At 41.0% G+C, this 22,620-nt stretch overlaps 1 protein-coding gene across 1 annotated transcript in view; it reads left to right on the top strand.

Annotated features, from left to right (window-relative positions):
* The first annotated feature begins 226 nt into the window (after nucleotides 1-226).
* The window catches only part of dapk1 (death-associated protein kinase 1), a 179,956-nt gene continuing 157,562 nt past the window's right edge, over nucleotides 227-22,620 (top strand). Inside the window, exons 1-2 of the mRNA XM_055632928.1 lie at nucleotides 227-686; nucleotides 1,666-1,840. Coding sequence (XP_055488903.1) covers nucleotides 1,779-1,840 — 62 coding nt within the window. The 5' untranslated portion in view covers nucleotides 227-686; nucleotides 1,666-1,778. The remainder of the gene's footprint in view (nucleotides 687-1,665; nucleotides 1,841-22,620) is intronic.

Here is a 22,620-nt window from a genome sequence, read left to right as displayed (position 1 = left end):
TCATGAGGCTGGCACATTTCACTGTCAAAAAAACACTGTACTTTGCATCAAGTTTACATATTGTCTCCACTAAGAGTAACATTTAGCAGAGGGGCTGAGGCAGTGATGGTAATTCAAGTGTGCCTACTGTGTGCTGATATTAACTCTTTAAAATAGTTATTTGAAATTGGATTAAGGGCCGGTCACTTAGTGGGTCAGGCAGTACCTGTGGCTGGACAACCGCAGTTAATGTTTATCTTTGACCTGAGACATTAACTTTGCTTCTCTTTCCAGAGATGCTGCCTGATCCGCTAAATGTCACCAACATTTTCCGATTGTATTATTATTAATGTAACATTGTCATTCGAAACTTGTTCCTTAAAATTATAAGGACTTAAGAGTCAAGTGTCAGAATCCTGCCTCAAAGAACAATTTGCTCCGCTTTCAGCAAGTGTACGATTTACAATGGATTTGATCATCTTTGCTACAGGCTAACTCGAAGACAACACCCCTACGCTGTGAAGCAAAGGCAGGAACAGGAGAAATAAACGACACTGCAAGGAAATATCCCATCTTGTGGAAAGAAACGTGCAGACGCCAGTGCGAGAGGGAAGTAGCGAGCTCTTTGCTGTAACTTCCATTCCGCCTCTGGCACCTCGGGAGAACACACCTTATTTCCCAGCGGTTGCAAATTTGCAGAAGGAGCAGTAAGTTGAAGGAAACGGGTGGCCTGGTAATCGGGGAGTCGCTTTATGCACGGAAAATAACCACAAAGCCGGGTGTGGGAGCTGGATATTTTCCCCAGGCGCCAGAGAGCGAGTAGTGACTGAGTGGCAGTGAGTATGCAGCTGGTGGCTGTCATGGGCTGGGCCGCCGCTCTGGTCTCGGGGACCCGGGGTAGCTGACGCCGGCCTCCGGGCCGCTTCCTCACGGAGTGCCGGTGCCGGGTTGCAGCCGAGCACAGCTGCAAACTCCTCGCTCTGGCTCTCTCCCTCTCCCTCTCTCTGCTTTTCAGCTCGGGGTGGTTGGCGCGTTACATTTCTTCGCTCACGGTGCAAATGGTCCACCGGGAGTGGGCTGGTATTTCCTCCTCCTACTCCCTGGGTTGCTTGGGGTTGGAGGCCGAAGCTGGCGCCGAGCAAACGGCGGGGACGGATCCTTCAGCAAAACATCTCGGACCTCTGCTAGCGGGACTCTCGTGTTGTAAGGTTTTAATTGACCAAGTGCGAGGTGTCCATGCTTTAAAATTCGGATTGGTTTCATATAAAATTTGTACAGGAAGCGAATGGTTGCTGGTTGGTAAGCAATTCGAGCCCTTTTATATATTATTTCATGGTTATATTTCCATGTCCCCGCCGTTGTGTGTCCAGCCCCGTGTAGCTGGCCAGTGTTGACGAGTTCACGCTAGTCAGTTCCATTTCAAAGATATGGGTGTCGCTGGATTTATGTGAGGGCAACAATGGGTGTGATTTTAAATATATTTTTGTTTATTTTATTATATTAATACAATTGTCTGGTTTTGCATTGTGAGGAATAATACTGATTGCTTTATTGTTGTATGTCGTGTAGCTGAATCATAAGAAATTAATTTGTTTTAAATGTCGAGAAACGCCCATGGTGTTCATTTTTATTTCTTTTAAAAAAAAAGCGGTTTTGTGCATAAGTATAATATTAACTTTTCCACAGGCAGAATGTATTTAAAACTGCGGGCGCAAGCGAGGAAGGCTCTTCCTGCTGGATGCTGAAATTGGTCACCTTTACACGGCCGGGTGTACGCTGGGATGCAGTAGCCAGCTACCATGACCGTTTTTAACCAAGCAAATGTGGAAGATTATTACCAGATCGGTGAAGACCTGGGCAGGTGAGTGTTTAGGAGACCGAGTGTTCCGATAAGGATCTTGTGAGTGCGGTGGGAACAACGGGATGAGAAGCTTTCTATTTACCGCGTGTTCTGACAGGTAAATGTTGCATGTGCAGGAGGTGGAGAATTGTGCTTGGTTTAATTTCATCTACCCTCCACCACCCAACTTCACTTGCAGCTATGCTTGTGGAAGCCAGATGCATATTTTTCAAGTTAATTGTCAATAAATCTGCCCCTCAGAATGTGCTATATGTTGCCTTAAATGGAAGATGTCAACGATTTCAGAGTAGGCAAACGAGGTGTCTTGTATGTGGTGTATGTCTTTAATCCTCATTCAGTTCATTTATTGTTCTTTTATCTAGATAATCCAGTGGGAATGATAATGTTCATTGTGGTCTAAATTGTTTGCAATGACATTTCTCTGGGATGGAGCCAGCTAACCTTGAATATAGTAGGAGTAAACATTTGTGGAAGATTATATAAATTTGAGAATTGTATTAGCGTTTGGAAGCTTTATGGCATTGGGCCATATCTTGGTTACCAAGGAACTATTAACAAACTCAAAATTAGTAGTGCAAGCATGTGCTGTAACCCGTTAATTTGCTCTTGTGGTGCAGTTTCATTGTTCACATGTTGTTGTTAAATATGAAATTGTCAAGGGATTCAGTGGTTTGAAATGGACAATAGTTGTAACCTGTTACATACATAAGAAAATGTCTTGTATGGTAGGGCGAAGCTCGAATTGCATTATTTTTAAAATCTCTGCACACTTGATGGTATATTTTAAACAGAAAGCTGGAGTTTGTTAAAATATTGTTGTATTTATTTCATACATCATAAGCTACTTGGACAAATATAAAATATTACTTTGGAATGTGTGTCATTCTCCATAGGTTTGAATTTGTGATGATATAGTTAAAGTCATTTTAACGTAGGCTGTGATTGGAAAAAACCTGTGTAAAATACAATAATCTCAGTCATTTTGAGGAGATCAGTATTCCATATATCTTATTGGACAGCCATGTTTTCTTGCACTGTACGCAATTGCTTAAAATTACAATCTGTTGAAATGATTGAAATTGCAAAACTAATGCATTATAGCTATTTTCTTTAAAACAAATTTAACCATTCCCGATGGTCTGACGATCAGAATCGATTAAATCATAAGAATTGTTAGGCACCTATTTGCCCTACAATGTCAGTGACAACTCTTGTAGAGCAATCCAGGTATTCCTATTTCCCAACACTTCTCCTCCACAGATCCAGAGATTGTTTTGCCTCTGGACTGTCCAATTCCCTTTTGAAAGGCATGATTAACTTTGTTTTTACTATTCTATTAGACTGTGAGATGCAGATTATAACTGGTGCATAAAAGTTTTTCATGCATGCCCATGCTTTTTATTTTACCATTGCGTGAACATGCCCTTTAATCTATGAACTATGTGTGTAAATGATAGCTTCACTGTATTAGTCCACGTGATATGTTTATTGCCTTGATGTCTCTTAAAGTGACCTTTCATATCTGAGTTTACAATGAATTGTCACATCAACATGAAATTGATTTTAACTTAAAATCGGTGCAGGGCACTGGTATCGAGTTCCTCATTGATCCATGTTCTTGAAGGTAGTTACAGAATTAAGGATAAGGCCTTCATGTTTAGAAGTGAGGGGTGTTTATACTTCCTGGGAATAGAACAGTTGAGACCTGGAATGGGTTTTCTTCCTTCTTCTGGATATCTCTTTTATTTTAATGCTGAACATGTAAAATAGCAGAATGACATTTTGTTTGTACGGTTGCTTTATGTTTAAAGAGGTTGAGTTGTTTTTTCACAACTTTGTGTTGAACTATATTACGTTGAATATGAGGCAGAACTCGAAATGAACATGGGAACAAGATTGAGAATTTGAATGACAGGTGATTTGAAATTTTGGGGTCCTGCTTCTAGACTGAATATAGGTGTTCTGCAAAGCTGTTGTTCAATCTGTCTCCCAACTCGGAGGAGTGAATATGGTATACAAGATGCAAGTAAATTGCAGCTTCATCTGGAAACAGTGCCTTGGTGACATGAAAGTAAAATAAAACTATTGTAAAATAAATTGGAAATGTTGAGTCTGAAATTTTGAAAAAAAACAAAATCCTTAAATGTATGGAAGAGCAGAAATCAGGAGAGATAGGAAGACGGAAGGTACAATAGTGCAAGTAAAAAATGGTAATATAATTACAGGCAAGGGAACAGAAGCCTAGAATTGGTAGAAGTGGTTGAAGCGGAAGGTAGTCTTTAATTAACAGCTGTTTATGTGTGCTTTTATGCTTGTATCACTTGAATCTTTACATTTTTGTTCTTCCTGTGCCAAAATACTTTATTTCACTTCCCCTCTGCATAAAATATCGCATTGCAGATCTAGACATATAACCGGGTACAGAATGGAAACTTCTTCATTTTAGTCGTTATTTTGGGCAGGGTTGTGCCTGTTGATTGATTTATGTCGTTGCATGTGGGTCTCTTTCAAAGGCTAAAGTGGGAAAGATTAAATAGGCTTAATAGAGAGAAAAGTTTGTCATATTAGAGACAATTTTTTTTTTTTAAATGGACGAAGAACTTGCATAAAAGGCTGACCCTTAATTCTGAAAAGTAGGTTAATGATTGGTTGGTTCTGCGGTCGAGGAAGAAACGGAGGGCTTAATTCTGAAAGAATGGTTTTAGGACAGACAAACTTTTTTAATGAATTAAGTTGAACTATGCCTGATAATTATGCTTTTGCCTACCTTTATTTTTTTGAGGAAGCCATTATATTTCCTCTACTTCCCTCCATTGCCCCTGTTCTAATGATGTCACTTTCATTAATACCTCTGATAAGTCTTTTTACGTAACCAATGTTTTCTTTTGCCATAATTGACAGGACATTTCCTCCACTTCTTCTCCACCCTGGTTCACATCTCTTATCTGTTTGAGATTATCCTTCACATTTTTCATTTTAAGGAGGACTTTAAAGATTTTGAGCAGGGAATTGATGTCTGATTTTCCAGATCCTGCATGAAGATGTATTTGTGATTGGAATGGGTGAAATATAGATTGCAAGAACATTTACGCAATGTCCTTTCTCAATTAGCTACAGAGCTAGGCCTAAGATGTGAAAGACTTATACTTGGGAGTTTTATGTTCATCTTTCTGGGATGCAGTGTTTAAATACAGTTTGTTTATGTCAGTCTCCTATTTTCACACACATGATAGTTTTTCATTTCAATGGTCAATTGAACTGCAAAAGCATACTCGTTAAAAATAAGATTGAAATCCAAACTCATTGCTTATTTTGACATTGTATGATACAAATCAATATTTGTTTGAAAGGCTAGCTCATTTTATCATTTAATGAAAGTAGTTATGGGCATACATTAAAGCTCATTTAGTCTTGAATAACTGTTTAGTGAAATCAGATGGTGTAACATTGCTGTGACCTCCGAGCTCTTCTGACCTCTTGCCTGTGAAGTTGCCAAGTAATAATCTGTCTCGAAGCTCAAATTATATCTCGGTATGTATTGCTAATTAGTTTCACTGATTTCTCTGAACAGAACTTGCTCTTGTTACAAGCCAAGAAACATCACAATATATTGGAATGAGTCTTTTTTCCCCTCCTAAAATTGGATTCTCATCGAACACTAGTTTGTCCACCAATCCGACATGTACCTTCACTTTCAGGTTTTAGGCCACTATTCTGGCTGTTTAACCCGAGGCCCTGTCAGTCCTCATCGTATAAATGTAAAATTTATGGCACTAAATTAATATTTGAAGTCTCTGGTTCTTGCTCAATATTCATTCATTAACCAACATCACTAAACAAGATCTTATATGATCAATTAGCTCCATTATTGTTGATAGAATCTTACAGTGAGTAGATTGGTGCTACATTTCCTGTATCATCACATCATTGACTACATTTCAAAAGACAATTAATTGACAATGATAACATTTAATTTTTGAAACTGCAAGTTCATTTTTTTTTCTTTTGCTATTTAATTGTGCATAGTATTGAGTAAACATTTTTTCTGGTACTACGTTTTTATGTGCTCAAGAATCCAAGGAGAAGTGTTGTGTTTTTGCAAGTTATTAAACTGAAAATGAGAAAACTCAGTGTAGGATTTCCATCGCAAGGTTAATCCCCAGGATGGCGGGACTGTCATATGAGGAAAGATTGGAAAGGCTGGGCTTGTATTCACTGGAATTTAGAAGGATGAGGGGGTCTTATAGAAAGGTATAGAATTATAAAAGTACTGGACAAGCTAGATGCAGGAAAAATGTTCCCAATGTTGGGGGAGTCCAGAACGAGGGGCCACAGTCGAAGAATAAAGGAGAGGCAATTTAAAACTGAGATGAGGAAAAATGTTTTCACCCAGGAAGTTGTGAATTTGTGGAATTCTCTGCCACAGAAGGCAGTAAAGGCCAATTCACTGGATACGTTTAAAAGAGAGTTAGTTAAAGCTCTAGGGGCTAGCAGAATCAAGGGATATGGGAAGAAGGCAGGCACGGATTACTGATTGTGGATGATCAGTCATGATCACAATGAATGGCGGTGCATGCTTGAAGGACCAAATGGCCTCCTCCTGCACCTATTTTCTATGTTTCTATCTCCCACATAATTGTGTGTAAATTAACTGACACATTTATTATATGACTGAACGGTACATTTCCTTTTTTTGGTGTAAGACTCTATGAGAAGGAACATGAAAAGTGGTTGTCTTGTCCTTGAGGATACATGTCACCACTCCAGTTCTGAAGTGACTGAGGCTAGTGTGGGAAAGTCCTTTACAGGTTTTGCCATGAGTGGGGCAGGCGGTGATTGACCTGGAGAGCGGGTAGGCTGTTTTGGCGATGGTGTGTTCCTATTACCATTCCTTCTTGGCTTATGTGTGCTCTTGACACCTAGACTCGAGATTCTTGGTGCTATCCCAAATGCCCCCTTTCCACATTGAGCAATGCCAGGTCGGGAATTCCCAGGAACTGGTGATAATGTGGCATTTTTCAAGGACATCCTTGAATCTTTTCCTCTGGCTTCCTGGCAATTTATTTATGCGATAGCATTTGGAATGGAATATTTATTGCTGAAGTCTGATATCAGGCATAGGAATGGCATAGTCTGTCCACTAGCACTAACTGAGTGTTTGTAGAGTCTCGATGCTGGTGATGTTGACTTCAGAAGGCTCTCACTTAACTTTTTTTCTCTGTTTCCAGCCGGGCAACCTAGGCAGCTTTTTAGGTTGCCAAATGGGTTTAGGTGGTCATTTAAGACGGCTTGCATGACATCTGCGATATTGTGGTCAGACGAAGTGCGTAGTTATCAGTTGGAATCAGTTGAACTCAGTTTGTAATAACCAACCTAATCTCCAGGTGACTCAGCAATTCAACTCTCCCTCCCATTCTAAATTCTGTCCTGGGCCTCCTCCGTGGCCAGAGTGAGGCCCACCGTAAATTGGAGGAGCAGCACCTTATATTTCGCTTGGTCAGTTTACACCCCAGCGGTATGAACATTGACCTCCAATTTCAGGTAGCCCCTTCCCAGCTCTCCCTCAGCCCACTGTCTCCGCAGGGCTGCCACCTCTCACTTATTGAGCGTGAGACTCACGCATTTCACGAAATTCTCACGCTCTCACGCTGATGACAGAAGTTCCCACGCTTTAAAAAAAAAACACATATATAAAATAAATAGATCCATGCTCATCAATGAGAATAGTTGGCGGGTTCCCCGTAAAGAACGAGCAATTGGTTTAAGCCCATCGTACACTATTTAAAATGTAGACAAAAATGTTGGAGAAACTCAACGGGTGAGGCAGCGTCTATGTCCGAGTTTGACTGAATGTGACGAATAAAACTGATTGTATTGTATTGTTGACTCTTCTTCAGACTCTAGCATTTTTCCAGCATTTGTGTCTACTGCTCTATAGATGCTGCCTCACCCGCATTCACAATACCTTGCAGATGGTGTCTTAGGTAAGACACGCCTCCCCCCCTCCCCCTTGCAATTTCTCCCTTGCTCCCTTGCAATTTCTCACTCAATGCTGAACATGTAAAATAGCAGAATGACATTTTGTTTGTACGGTTGCTTTATGTTTAAAGAGAAGTTGAGTTGTTTTTTCACTACTTTGTGTTGAACTATATTACGTTGAATATGAGGCAGAACTCGAAATGAACATGGGAACAAGATTGAGAATTTGAATGACAGGTGATTTGAAATTTTGGAGTCCTACTTCCAGACTGAATATAGGTGTTCTGCAAAGCTGTTGTTCAATCTGTCTCCCAACTCGGAGGAGTGAATGTGGTATACAAGATGCATGTAAATTGCAGCTTCATCTGGAAACGGTTGGTGACATGAAAGTAACATAAAACTATTGTAAAATAAATTGCAAATGTTGAGTCTGAAATTTTGAAAAAAACGAAATCCTTAAATGTATGGAAGAGCAGAAATCAGGAGAGATAGGAAGACGGAAGGTACAATAGTGCAAGTAAAAAATGGTAATATAATTACAGGCAAGGGAACAGAAGCCTAGAATTGGTAGAAGTGGCAGATTGCAATTTCTCACTCTCAATTCTCACCCAATGTTGGCAGCCCTGTCTCTGTCTCTTCCTTTCTTCTTCCCACCCCCACCCTCACATCAGTCTGAAGAAGGGTCTCAACCCGAAATGTCGCCTATTTCCTTCGCTCCATAGATGCTGCCTCACCCGCTGAGTTTCTCCAGCATTTTTGTATACTCATTCGCACAAGTTCTGTTATTCCACTTTCCTCACTCACTCCCTACAAATTAGGGGCAATTTTACAGAGACAAGTTAACCTACCCAGTCAATGCGTCTTTGGGATGTGGGAGGAAACCCACACGCTTGCAGGGAGAATGTGCACAGACAATGCCCGCGGACAGGATCGAACACAGATCTTTGGTATGTGAGGCAGTAAGTCCACCAGCTGCGCCACTGTATTTTGTTTTCCAACACACAAAATGTTATACATTGATAACTTGTGTCTACATACCATAGACCATATATATACACAATAAATAAACAGATAAAGTGCAATAGGCTGTTATTTTTCAGAGTTTGGTGGTGGAGGGTCCACTCCAATTTAAATTCCATTTGTAATATTTTTGGAGGACCAGGAAACCAAGAAGCAAGAGTTACTGCAGGGAGTGATTCTGCGTTGGTTTTCAGCAGTCGCAGCGAGGCGGCGACCGGACAGCAATGGCAGCCAGATCTTCCACAATGCATAGGGAGGGAGAAAGTGCCTGGCGCAGACCAGTTGCTGTGACAGTGCGCATGTGCAGGGCGACCGATGATATGCTGGCCGTGGTTGTGCTCATGTGCAGGCCGTGGTGGTGCGCATGTGCAAGGCGGCTGGTCGTGCCGGCGGATGAGGAGCGGGCGGAGGGCGGAGAGCGGAGAACCGGCAGCCCGGCACGGATACAGATGACGGGCGGAGACAGAGAGTGACAGAGAGAGAAAGAGATAGAGAGGGGGGCCCACTCAGAGTTGAACGAAAAGGTGTCCTGGGTGCTTGCAAAGCCGGGCAAAATGGCACGGCGTTTAGGTTGCCCAGCAGGACTAGGTGGCCATTGGCACCCTGGCAACTGTTAATTTAGAGCCCTGGATTTTTCTGGGTTTTGTAGAGCCGGCATTAATAGTACCTCTCTAGTGCTTTGCAATGCCTGCTCTAGGTTGTCTAAATCTCAAGCATCTAGGGTCTTTGCCCACTAGACCATGTCTTCAATCTCGTCTTGATCTTCAATCGTCATTTCAGATGACCAAATGGTATAGTGTTGCACTGAGGGGGGTGTTGCATTTATTATGTTACCCAACATATGGGATGTGCACCATAGCTTCAGAGTCTTGTGCAGACTTTTATTGGCAGGAGGTGATCTTGTGTGGCAGGGGCAAGCTGGTTTTGTAAATGTTAAATGTAAGACTCGTCCTCTCATATACTTTGGTGAAGAAGTTGACGATGGCTTGGAACTCTGCTTCCAAATGCATGTGTTCCCGAGCATTGTCTGCACGCAGGTTGGGGTGACCTTGGTTCTGAGTTCAGGCAATGTACGTTGAACTGTTTTCCATTAGTATTATAGATTAGTTACACTCCATTGGGCGTCTTGTACCTTGTGGCTGGAAGTATTTTTTAACCATTGAATTACATTACCTGTTTCAAGAGACTTCAGCAGAGAGCTGTCAGACATTATCGCCTAACTATCTTCCATTATGGTATCAGCGGAATATTTTTCCTGAAAGTTGTGAGAGGAAACAAATGAGCATGTTTAGGAAGAGGAAACGGATGAGTGCATTTAGGGAGAGCGACAGTTTTTTTTTTTTAACCACCTCTTGCTTCTGCTACCCATCTTTGGCAGGCTATTTTCACTTACTGGTAACGAAGGAGCTGATCATGGACTTTAGGAGGGCACATCATCCGAGGATGTACACTCCATTGAGGATTAATGGGGATCCTGTGGATAGGGTGAACTGTTTTAAATATCTGGGAGTCCACACCTCCGAGGATATGACATGGGCATCACACGCCTCAGCGCTCGTGAGTAAGGCAAGGCGGCGCCTTTACCACCTCAGGCAATTGAGGAAATTCAGAGTGTCTCTGAGGATCCTCCAGTGCTTCTACGCAGCGGCGGTGGAAAGCATCTTGTCCGGGAACATTACCATCTGGTTTGGGAATTGCTCTGCCAAGGACAAGAAGGCTCTGCAGAGAGTAGTGCGTTCGGCCGAACGCACTATGGGAACTTCACTCACCCCCCCCTGCAGGAACTATACATCAGGAGGTGCAACTCCAGAGCCAACAATATCATGAGAGACCCCTTCCACCCCTGCAACGGACTGTTCCAGTTGCTACGGTCAGGCAAACGCCTCCGTTGCCATGCGGTGAGAACAGAGAGGTTGAGAAGGAGTTTCTTCCCAGAGGCAATAGGACTGTAAACGCCTATCTCACCAGGGACTAACTCTACAGAACGTTTTTCCTTCCATTATTTATTATGTAAAGGTATATGTGTTATGATTGGGTTTATAGTTTGTTTGGTTGTTTGTCTTTTTGCACAAAAGTCCGCGAGCATTGCCACTTTCATTTCACTGCACATCTCGTATGTGTATGTGACGAATAAACTTGACTTGACTTGGCTATATTGACTTTATTTTCAGTCTGGTGGCTAAAATGGCAGAGAATATTGATTAAAATCAGGAAATAAAACAGATTCTGAAGATGTGCAACTGATCAGGCAGCATCTGTGGACACAGAATCAGTTATGTTTTGAGTTGATTCTCCAAAGATTCTGCCTGTGTTCCTGGCCAGTTCCTCCACTTTCTGTTTTAATTCAGATTTACAGCTTCTGCATATTTTCATTGTGAATTAAAACTGGGATTTTCTTGTGTAGGAAGGAACTGCAGATGATGGTTTATACAGAAGATAGACACAAAGTGCTGGAGTAACTCAGTGGGTCAGGCAGCATCTCTCAAGAAAAGTGATGCTAGTCAGAACCAAATCGTGTTCCAACCAAAATATCGCCCATCCCTTTTCTCCAGATATGCAGCCCCGGCCTGCTGTGTTACTCCAGCATTTTGTGTCTATCTTTTGAATATACCAGCATCTGTACAATATCTCTACTATTCACTTCAACCATTCTATTTTGTATAGTAAGCATATATGTACAGCAGGCAGTGAAGAAAGCGAATGGCATGTCGGCCTTTATAACAAGAGGAATCGAGTATTGGAGCAAAGAGGTACTTCTGCAGTTGTACAGAGCCCTAGTGAGACCACACCTGGAGTATTGTGTGCAGTTTTGATCCCCTAATTTGAGGAAGTACATTCTTGCTATTGAGGGAGTGCAGCGTAGGTTTCCAAGGTTAATTTCAGGGATGGCGGGACTGTCATATGCTGAGAGACTGGAGCAGCTGGGCTTGTACACTCTGGAGTTTAGAAAGATGAGAGGGATTCTCATTGAAACATAAAAGTTTGTTAAGGGTTTGGACACGCTGGAGGCAGGAAATGTGTTCTCGATGTTGGGGAGTCCAGAACCAGGGGCCACAGTTTAAGAATAAGGAGTAAGCAATTTAGAACGGAGACGAGGAAACACTTTTTCTCACAGAGAGTGGTGAGTCTGGAACTCTCTGCCTCGGAGGGCGGTGGAGGCAGGTTCTCTGGATGCTTTCAAGAGAGAGCTAGATAGGGCTCTTAAAAATAGCAGAGGTAGGGGATATGGGGAGAAGGCAGGAACGGGGTACTGATTGGGGATGATCAGCCATGATCACATTGAATGGCGGTGCTGGCTCGAAGGGCCGAATGGCCTGCTCCTGCACTTATTGTTTATTGTATAGAGTTCCATATTTTCATGGCTCTAGGTAAAGAGGTTTCTTCAAAATTTGTAATAGGATTTCTTATTTCGAAAGCCCCTCATCATGTCCTTTTCCTCATGAGAAAAAATGTTCTCCATGTACAATCCATCAACAAAATCTCATAATTTTATCCAAATCTATTAGGTCATCACTCTTAATCTTTTCTCAAGAGAAAATTGGCATGTACCTAAAGTTCATAAAACTGTTGGGGCTGTCCCACTTGGGCAACCTAATTGGCCAGTTTAGGAGAGTTTAGGGAAAAATATCATGTTGAAGACCTCCTGCGTCTATGCTGAAAGACTAGCTTAGACTGGCTACGACTAACTTCGGGAAAATTGGACACCGAATAGTGGAGAGTGAAGACGACCTCCCTTCGACTATGATGAAGACTATCTACGACTACCCTCGATTACCTACGACTAACATTCCGACCTACTTCGACTAAACCTACGAGTAAAAAAGTATCGATTTTTTCCATGGTGACCTTTTTTACTCGCGGGCATTTTTTAACATACGTCGTGACCTAGCTGAGGCCTTGAGTACACAGGGACTACTCTCGAGCATGAAGGAGAGTTACAGACCTTGTGTCGACCATGCTGCGAGTATGAGTCGAGGGCAAACTCGCCAGATCTCGCAGATTAGGCCGCCCAAGTGGGACAGCCCCTTTAGGTAGAGTGAGGTATGGCTGGTGTTCCTAAAACCAAGGGTCCCAGTCCCCAAACAAGTGGTTAGTTATTCAAGGCTGAGCTGAGAAGAATTGTATACAGCCAGATGGTGATCAGTGTTTGAAATTCTTTGGAAAAGGGGATGTGGTGGCTCATTTCTCTGACTTTATTAAGACAGAGTACAATAGATTTTGATTATTTAGGAAACAAAGGGATAAGAGATCAGTCAAGCCTGAGGCAAAAGATAAGCCAGGAAGAAGAATTGCAGAATACAGTTGAACAGAGGGATCTGGGAATAACCATGCATAGTTCCTTGAAGGTGGAATCTCATATAGATAAGGCGGTAAAGAAAGCTTTTGGTATGCTAGCCTTTATAAATCAGAGCATTTAGTATAGAAGCTGGGATGTAATGTTAAAATTGTACAAGGCATTGGTCAGACCAAATCTGGAGTATGGTGTACAATTTTGGTCGCCCAATTATAGGAAGGATGTCAACAAAATAGAGAGAGTACAGAGGAGATTTACTAGAATGTTGCCTGGGTTTAAACAACTAAGTTACAGAGAAAGGTTGAATAAGTTAGGTCTTTATTCTCTGGAGCGCAGAAGGTTAAGAGGGGACTTGATAGAGGTCTTTAAAATGATGAGAGGGATGCTAGATAGACAGAGTTGATGTGGATCAGCTTTTCCCTTTGAGAATAGGGAAGATTCAAACAAGAGGACATGACTTCAGAATTAAGGGACAGAAGTTTAGGGGTAACATGAGGGGGAACTTCTTTACTCAGAGTGGTAGCGGTGTGGAATGAGCTTCCAGTGGAAGTGGTGGAGGTTCGTTGGTATCATTTAAAAATAAATTGGATAGGCATATGGATGAGAAGGGAATGGAGGGCTATGGTATGGGTGCAGGCAGGTGGGACCAAGGGAAAAAAGGTGTTCGGCACGGACTTGTAGGGCTGAGATGTCCTGTTTCCGTGCTGTAATTGTTATATGTTATATGGTCACCCATTCTTTCTATCCAGAGATGCTGCCTGCACCGCTGAGTAGCTCCAGCATTTTGTGTCTCTCTTAAATACACAATGGTCAATGCTTTGACAGGATATATTATGAACAAACACTGGACATTTTCTCAAGAATGTCCATTACATTTCAAAATGGAAGTTTCTTATAGTTTGTTTAATTTGATTTATGTATTTCCAAAATAAGAGCACAGTTGAGTGGTGGTTGGGTTATTTTGCATCGGCGCTGATTACAGACCTGGGGATATGTGTTCATAGTTCACCATGGAAGTGGACAGCTTCAGTTCTGTTCAGGTCTCGGGCAATTGGAGATTGGTGTAGAATGCTGGCCTTGTCACCAACACGTATCTACTGGTTAGTTGTGTCCCACACCCAGCAGGAACTACGGTCACTGATGGACCGCTTCTATCGGGCACGCAAGGACTTTGGGCTGACCATTAGCCTGAAGAAGACGAATGTTTTGAGACAGGATACAGAGGCGCCACCTCTATCACCATTGACGACTACAAAATTGATGACGTCCATCAGTTCACGTACCTCGGCTCCACCATCACCGACAACCTCACCTTGGGCACAAAGATTGATAAGAGGATAGGGAAGGCAGCTACAACTCTCGCTCGCCTCACAACTCGAGTGTGGACCAACCCAACGCTGACAGTAAAGACAAAGATAGCTGTCTACAACGCCTGTGTCATCAGCACGATGCTATATGGCAGTGAGACATGGACTACAAATGCCAGGCAGGAGAGAAGACTCAACACCTTCCACCTGAGAAGCATCCGCCGTATCGTGGGCATATCCTGGCAAGACAGAGTATCCAACGCTGAGATCCTGTCTCGTGCTGGCCTTCCCAGTATGTACACTCTACTCGGGCAGCGCAGACTGCGGTGGCTGGGCCATGTCCACCGCATAGACGATGGCCGTATTCCAAAAGTCATCCTCTATGGAGAGCTGACATCTGGGAGGAGAACTATCGGCCGCCCCCAGCTACGTTACAAGGATGCCTGCAAGAGAGATATGAAGGCGTTCGACATCGATGTGGAGTCCTGGGAGAGCGTTGCAGCTGACCACACGAGGTGGAGAGAACCCTGAACCAACATCTCAAAATGAGGGAAGAGAAACTGTTGAACGCAGCGGCAGACAAGAGGGCACGCAGAAAGGAGCGCAGCAACTTCAACAAACCAAGGACCCCACACAAATGTGACCTTTGCGACAGAGACTGTCACTCCTGCATTGGTCTCTTCAGCTACAAGTGATGCTGCTCCAGTCGAGGTTTGGAGCAAGCAGCCAACAACCAGGATGCATCACCCATGGTCAGTCATGACCGAGGGAGGCCTACCGTAGTGATTGAAATATCCACCTAAATTATTTATTAAATTGCTGGGTTCTGACTTTTGAACCCACAGCATTTTGACTCTGGGGCATGAATCATGTAATCAGGAAAATTCAGAGAGTTTTTAGTTTCTGGAGTATGGTGTACAATTTTGGTCGCCCAATTATAGGAAGGATGTCAACAAAATAGAGAGAGTACAGAGGAGATTTACTAGAATGTTGCCTGGGTTTCAACAACTAAGTTACAGAGATAGGTTGAATAAGTTAGGTCTTTATTCTCTGGAGCGCAGAAGGTTAAGGGGGGACTTGATAGAGGTCTTTAAAATGATGAGAGGGGATAGACAGAGTTGATGTGGACAAGCTTTTCCCTTTGAGTATAGGGAAGATTGAAACAAGAGGACATGACTTCAGAAGTAAGGGACAGAAGTTTAGGGGTAATATGAGGGGGAACTTCTTTAGTCAGAGAGTGGTAGCGGAGTGGAATGAGCTTCCAGTGGAAGTGGTGGAGGCAGGTTCATTGGTATCATTTAAAAATAAATTGGATAGGCATATGGATGAGAAGGGCAGGTGGGACTAATGGAAAAACAGTTGTTCGGCACGGACTTGTAGGGCTGAGATGGCCTGTTTCTATGCTGTAATTGTTATATGGTTATAGTTTCCTGGTGGCCAAGAGTGCAGTGTGCTTATTATTGTGGATCAGGGATGATTTCATGAAATTATTTTTGTCTTGATTCTTGTGGCTTTTGGGGTTTCGAGGCATTTGCAATAGATAAATGCCTTTCAGCCACAGATGAGTAAAGCAAGTAGAAAATGTAATTGCTATATTTATAGGTATTTACACACGATGAGATCATTAAATAGCTCTCAATTATTTTCATTCCTTTTAACAATCTGTTATTTACTACCCATGCTTCTCTGCAACCACTCATCCATTCCAGTATTTATACACCTTTCCTAAATTTTTGCCTAATTCTTATGCTTTGTCAACTCTTCCCTCTGGAAATTATTGTATGAAAGACACCACGTAAGTACTGTATAGGTGCTGCATTTGATTCAGAGCAGGACAGCACAGGGACAAGCCCTTCAACCCACAATATCTCTGCTGAGCATGGTGTTAAGTTAAACTAATCTTCTCTGATCCATATGCATATCCATGTGCCTATCCAAAAGCTTCTTAAACGTCCAAGTTTGCACAACCTCTCCTTATACTTAATATGCTATAATCTAGTAAAACCTCTTTTACACCGTCTCCACATCCTCCTTATTGATTGAGTTTTCACTTGTAGAAGAGACACTTGCGTAATTTTTTCTCTTTCAGTCCTTTTCTTATCTCTGAAATGTAAAAAAAATGTATTTATTTCCCATGATATTCTAACTGTTGCATTCCTGACCAATTAAACTGCCAGGCCTTGGCATCGATTTGGGTGGTTGATGATTATTTGCAAGTAATTTAAGAATCTGTGATAATAATTTATAATGTACTGTTGCTTACTATTATTCAATAAATGTGTACCCATTTTAAAGTCTGCTGATGAATTTTCAGTCTTGTTCAATCACCTGTTTGTTTATTTGTGGGACTGGATTGTTTTTATTGTTATTATGAGTGAAATGTTTTAAGTTTCATGTGCGATGCTCCGGTATTCCCTGGGAAACGTCTTCTCATTTTGCACTGTACAACTGTTGCTTTGCAAGATGACAATAAAGATTGATTGATTGTTAATGCTTCGTATTGATTGATTTCAAAGTAGGTATAAATTTTAGCCAAGTTTGCACTTCAGTATTTGTTCACACCTCATTAAAATGTAATATCGCAATGAAGAATTTGTAACCGCTGATGAGATGAAGATGTAATTGATAAATGTGTGTTGGTTACTTGGTTTTATCTTGCACTGTGTATGAAAGATGGCGACAGTAGCATTGATCTAAGTGGTGGACATTGATTGCATGGAATGAATTATACATTTCTTCATCTGACTGCAACAAGTATGCTAGTTAGAGGTTTGCAGCTGTTCATTTAGTATTGGATTCTGGGAGTTAGACCAAGGTAGAATCCTCCCAAACTGGAGGGATAACAAAATACTGACAATAATTGATGTATTGGATAGAAAGAATCAGAATTGATATCATGGATTAATGAGTTTTAATCACAATTTGTGTTGATTGAAGAAAGGCAATCAACCTGAAACATTAATCATGCTTTTCTTTCCACAAATGTTGCATGACTTGTGCATTTTTTATATTTTATATTTCTATGGTACAGAATCTGACGAATTTTATTCTGCTTGCACGTGTTCAATTAATCCTCTTGATCTTTTCTGACTTTTTCATTTTTGGGGATGTGGACTACATTACCAAGGCCAGTATTTGTAGTCCATGTCTAATCGTCTTTGTTCATCTGAGTAGCTTGTTGTGCCATTTAAGAGCAGCCACATTTCACTTCCAACAATCCATACAGTTCATTTATTTAAGCAAGTCATGGATCACACATATGCTGCATGTCTAAATTATTGAAATTAGTTTTGTCTTCACTTCTGAAGGAAACTGTTATACTGCACGGAAACGGGACCCACTAAGAATATGCTAACTTTTCCATCTGCACTGAACTCATTTTCCTACATTAGGTCCATATCTGTCTATGCCTTGTCTATCTAAGTATCTGAATAAATGCCTCTTAAACGTAGTGATTGTATCTGATTCCACCACGACCTCTGGCAACTTTTTCCAGATCTTCTTCTTCTTGCATATGGCGTGCACAACTATTGATTTATGCACATCGGGTTGATTGCATTAGTCGAAACAAGGTGGATCATGTGAAGGTTGTAATCTCCCACCCGACTTTCCAGATATCAGCTACTCTATGTTTAAAAGCTAGATATATTCTCCGCAAAACTCCTTTAAATCTGCTTCAGCTCGATTTAAACCCATGCCTGCATGTGAATGATACCTTTGCCATGTTAAAAGGATTTTAATTATCTACCATACTTATGCCTCTATTGCATACTTCCACCAGGCTATCTCTCTGCCTCATTTGCTCCAGGGAACACAAGCCCAGCCTAGCTAATCTTTTCCCATAACTAAAGTAATCCCATTCTGGAAACATTCTGGTGAATCTCCTCTGGCTAAGAAATGCACAGAACCAAGCTTGTGGACTGAGTACATTTTTTTCGGAATGATCATCTTAACTTTCAATCCGAAAAAGTGTACTGACCTATAATATCACCTATCCATTCTTTCCCCATGAAACCCACTGAGTTCCTCCAACGCTTTGTGTTTTGCTCAAGATTCCAGCAACTGCAGTTTCTTATATCTCCATCATGTTATCTTTGTTTGGTCTCAAAAGTATGTTGGAGACAATGTTATAAGCAGAAAATAAGATTATACCATAATGGAAAGAGTGCATTGTTTCTGTTAGGAGTGTTTGTCTTTTGGACAATGAAACTGCCTGGTGTTCTGTCTCTTGTACTTGTTTGATTTGGTGATCAATTGTTAAGGATGATGGATTGAATATGCTAAATTGTTACATAAATGGAGTGTGTAGAAAATATGATCATTCTGCATTTAACCAGGAAAAAGACCCATAACCCACTAGAAATAATGTTTTCTTCATTAAAGACATCTTATCAGGTAAGTTCAATGTCATTTTCTCATCCCAAAATCTATTTGAAATCTTGTCATGTAGGTATCTAGTTTCTAATGTCAACAGTATAAAATTATACAATTGATTTCTCCACAGTTGTTTATTGAAACTTTTCATCTGCATTTTTAGAGCAAGTTGCACGCATACAAGTAATCTAAGCGGGTGACTTGCCTATAATTTTTACCATCATGATATTTAACCGTATCTTCCACATTTTCGGATTTTAAATTTTCACGTGGCAAATTGCTGAAAAGGACTCTTTGTGGAATCTAGATTTGACTGAATAGGCAAAAGAGCCTCGTGTCATCTTAACCAATTAGATTATAGGGCTGTGAAATTAATATTGAAAAGTTTGGGAAGGAAGTATAAAACCATAATATTTTAGTATCAAATTCAGGAAGAGGAGGACAATTAGATTAAGAATGCTGAAAAATATGGAATAAATTTAAACTATTTTAGACATCAGATTGTTGAAAGAATACCTAGATAAAAATGTACAAGACATGTTAGTACTGAGTTGTTTCATAATTCATATGAATACAGTAATTTCCCGGTGTTGAAAGTGATGCAGACATTGAGATACTAAGGACAAAGTCTGACAGCAACTTTGGAATATGTGAATTTTAATCACTAATCTCAAGTTGTAACATTTGCAGAATAATAATGAGACACACCATTAGCATCATGGCCACCTGAATGCAATATTGAGGACATTCAGCTTCCCACTGTACAGCTGTCATACAGAGATTACAGGGTTTGCATTATTTATAGTTATTGAGTATCATGATTTTCCATTGGCTCACATCAAACAACCCTGTACACTTGTGATCTTTGTTAGATTAAAAGTGGGAGAAGTTTTCTGATGGTGCAAGATTATTTTTTAAAGGTGGTGATGCCACTGGGACCGAGAAACTGAACAAAAGGCCTGAAAATATATGTTACCAGAGTTTTAAACTCGTACAATTGTTGTTACAATGTAAATCCATTTTTAGAGTGGTTACCTTGGTAAAAACCTGTCCAAAAAGTAGTTTTAAGAAATGAAAGATGGCTTTCCTGTTCTTTGCCTAATTCTACATTTGTTCTGATCGAGCTTGAGAATTAATAAGCAAGTCTTTTCATTAATGAGATTAGTTTAATGCATTTTCATGAGGCTAAAGCCCTTCAGACATAGCTGAGTCTCAGCTGGTTATAACTGAGAAGCTGTGCCTTTGTCTCTGCTGAGTTAATTGATCTCAGTTGTGCCAACATTAATGGTGCCGCATCTGTCTTTACTGCCCAACTTCAAGGAGAGAAGAAAATCGACCAGGATCGGTGCTCCTGATTGCTGTTGACTAACCCCAGTGAGATGGGTATGCAAGGTTGTCTAATGGTTTAAGTCTGCCTGCAGCACTACTGCATTTGATTACCATATGGTATCCTTGGAAGTGATTGGTCAAATAGCTTGTTAGTACCTACTTTCAATCTGAAAAGTGAAAAATGTCATTTGAATTAAGTTTTAAAGGGTGACTACCGACCCCCATTACCATAATTCAGCACAAATTAATGCTTGAGGAAAAAATTGAACATTAAGTAACTATTCAATTGATTTGTTTTTAATTCATCTCTAGTCTCTAATTAAAGAGTGCATTATTGGCTCGCTGTTAATTTGGAAAGTTTTCCATAGTAAAGTAACTTTATTGTAATAAAACTCGTGATAAAAATTGTTTTGGCCTGGCAACTCTTCAGCACTCTGAAAGGCACATTAATTGCTCAGATCAATACCATAAAATTATATTAGATAGGCGGTTGAAAGGTCTGTCCACTCACTCCACAAGTAGACAAAAACTGTTTGTGTGATTGGATTAGGTGAGGAGACGGATTGTGCAGAGTGCAGGAGTTTCACCTATCGATGGAGTGGATGAGGGTAGATCAGACCCTCAGGACCAAGGTGGGGCTCGTATTTGACTTGTGGGTTGAGCAAGTAGCATCAATGAGTTAGGGATGTGGTAGTTTTGACCAGTGATGATATTTGGTAAGCCCAGGGGAAAAGCTCTCTTGGAGCTGCTGTGCCTTCGTACATCAAGTTGAAGCTAGATCCCAGCACCAGACGTTTCGGATGATCCCCTTTAAATCAGGGATGTTTTATTTCTAGAGATATGGGAAGTAGCCCTTCAGCTATCCCCACATATTAACACGATCCTGCATCCACTAGGGAAAATCTTTACATTTACCAAGCCAATTAACCTACAAACCTGTAGGTCTTGGTGTGTGGGAGGAAACCGAAGATCTCAGAGAAAACCCATGCTGTCATGGGGAGAATGTACAAACTCCATACGGACAGCACCTGTAGTCAGGATCAAACCCGGGTCTCCGGTACTGCAAGTATTGTAAGGCAGCAACTGTACCTCCGTGCCACCCCACTGCTTCATTTACATACTTCAATTAAATGTGTTGGTTTTTAGATATTGTGCATCATTGGACATTAGTGTGCATGTCTGGGTGCTTCTGTGGAATAGCAATGCCATGTATGTGGAAGAGCAGGAGGAAAGAGGGGTCTGAGCAGTTCCTGCTTTCATTGCCTCATCACACCTTGCAGATTGGTTTCCCATAGTTATTTTATTGCAATAGAATTTCTAGCAACATGCTTTTTATTCCCATTTTGTTTGAATTAAACTTTTGTTAGCCACTATGCAAATTGACCATCCAACATTGATTCAGAATTATCCAAATCTCGATACATGGCACTTGTAACATTGCAACTATATGTTCACTATTTATATGTTTACCATTATTTCCAACAAGGAATCATTGGAAGTACTGCCTTTGTCAGTAATGCCACACTAAATGATTACCTGTAAGTATTTTAAATTATGAAATACAAATACATAAAAATGAGTACGTCAAGCTCCCTATAAATCAAAAAAGATTTTTTTTCTTCTAATGACATAATTATTTTTTTTCCAGCAAGCAAATTGCTCCAAAGCCATTATTCAAATTCAAAATGATGAATCAAGGTTGGATGGTCAATTTGCATAGTGTAACCCCTCAAACCTGTTCTGCCATTTAATATGATCATGGTTGGCCTGATTGTAACCTCCCTTTTATTATATGTATGACTGCAAGGCACAACATTTTGTTCAGACCGCAAGGTCATAATGACAATAAAGGATACTTTACTTTTTACTTTTTTTTGTATTCCAGTCTACCAGTGATAACCTTTCACCTGTTTGGGTATTTGCACATCCTCCCTGTGATGACATGACTTAAGGGTTCAATTATTGGCCTTAGTATATAGGGGATGGATGAGAAAGCGGGATGACATAGGATTAGTGTAAATGGGTGAGCAATAGTTGGCGTGGACATGTAAGCCGAAAAGGCCAGTTTTCACGATGTATCAGTATTTTTGGATCAGTATATCGGCCTTTTGTCTCATACACTGGGACAACCAGATCTATCTGCAATTTCCCATAGTTTCACTAATGTGTTTTTTATTTTTCCTGCCAAAATGGATGGTATCATATTTTCCCACATAACAGTCCACTTGCAGGATGTTTGCCAGCTCGCTTGTATTCCTATCCCTGTCCTCTTCAAAATGTATTTTCATTCCCATCTTTGTGTCATCACACAGAGAGTGGTGAATCTCTGGAATTCTCTGCCACAGAAGGTAGTTGAGGCCAGTTCATTGGCTATATTTAAGAGGGAGTTAGATGTGGCCCTTGTGGCTAAAGGGATCAGGGGGTATGGAGAGAAAGCAGGTGCAGGATACTGAGTTGGATGATCATATTGAATGGCG

The sequence above is a fragment of the Leucoraja erinacea genome, chromosome 3 (assembly GCF_028641065.1).
Source record: "Leucoraja erinacea ecotype New England chromosome 3, Leri_hhj_1, whole genome shotgun sequence".
In the NCBI taxonomy this organism is placed as follows: domain Eukaryota; kingdom Metazoa; phylum Chordata; class Chondrichthyes; order Rajiformes; family Rajidae; genus Leucoraja; species Leucoraja erinaceus.
The sequence above is the reverse complement of the archived record's forward strand: the minus strand, read 5'-3'. Positions and strand labels throughout refer to the sequence as shown.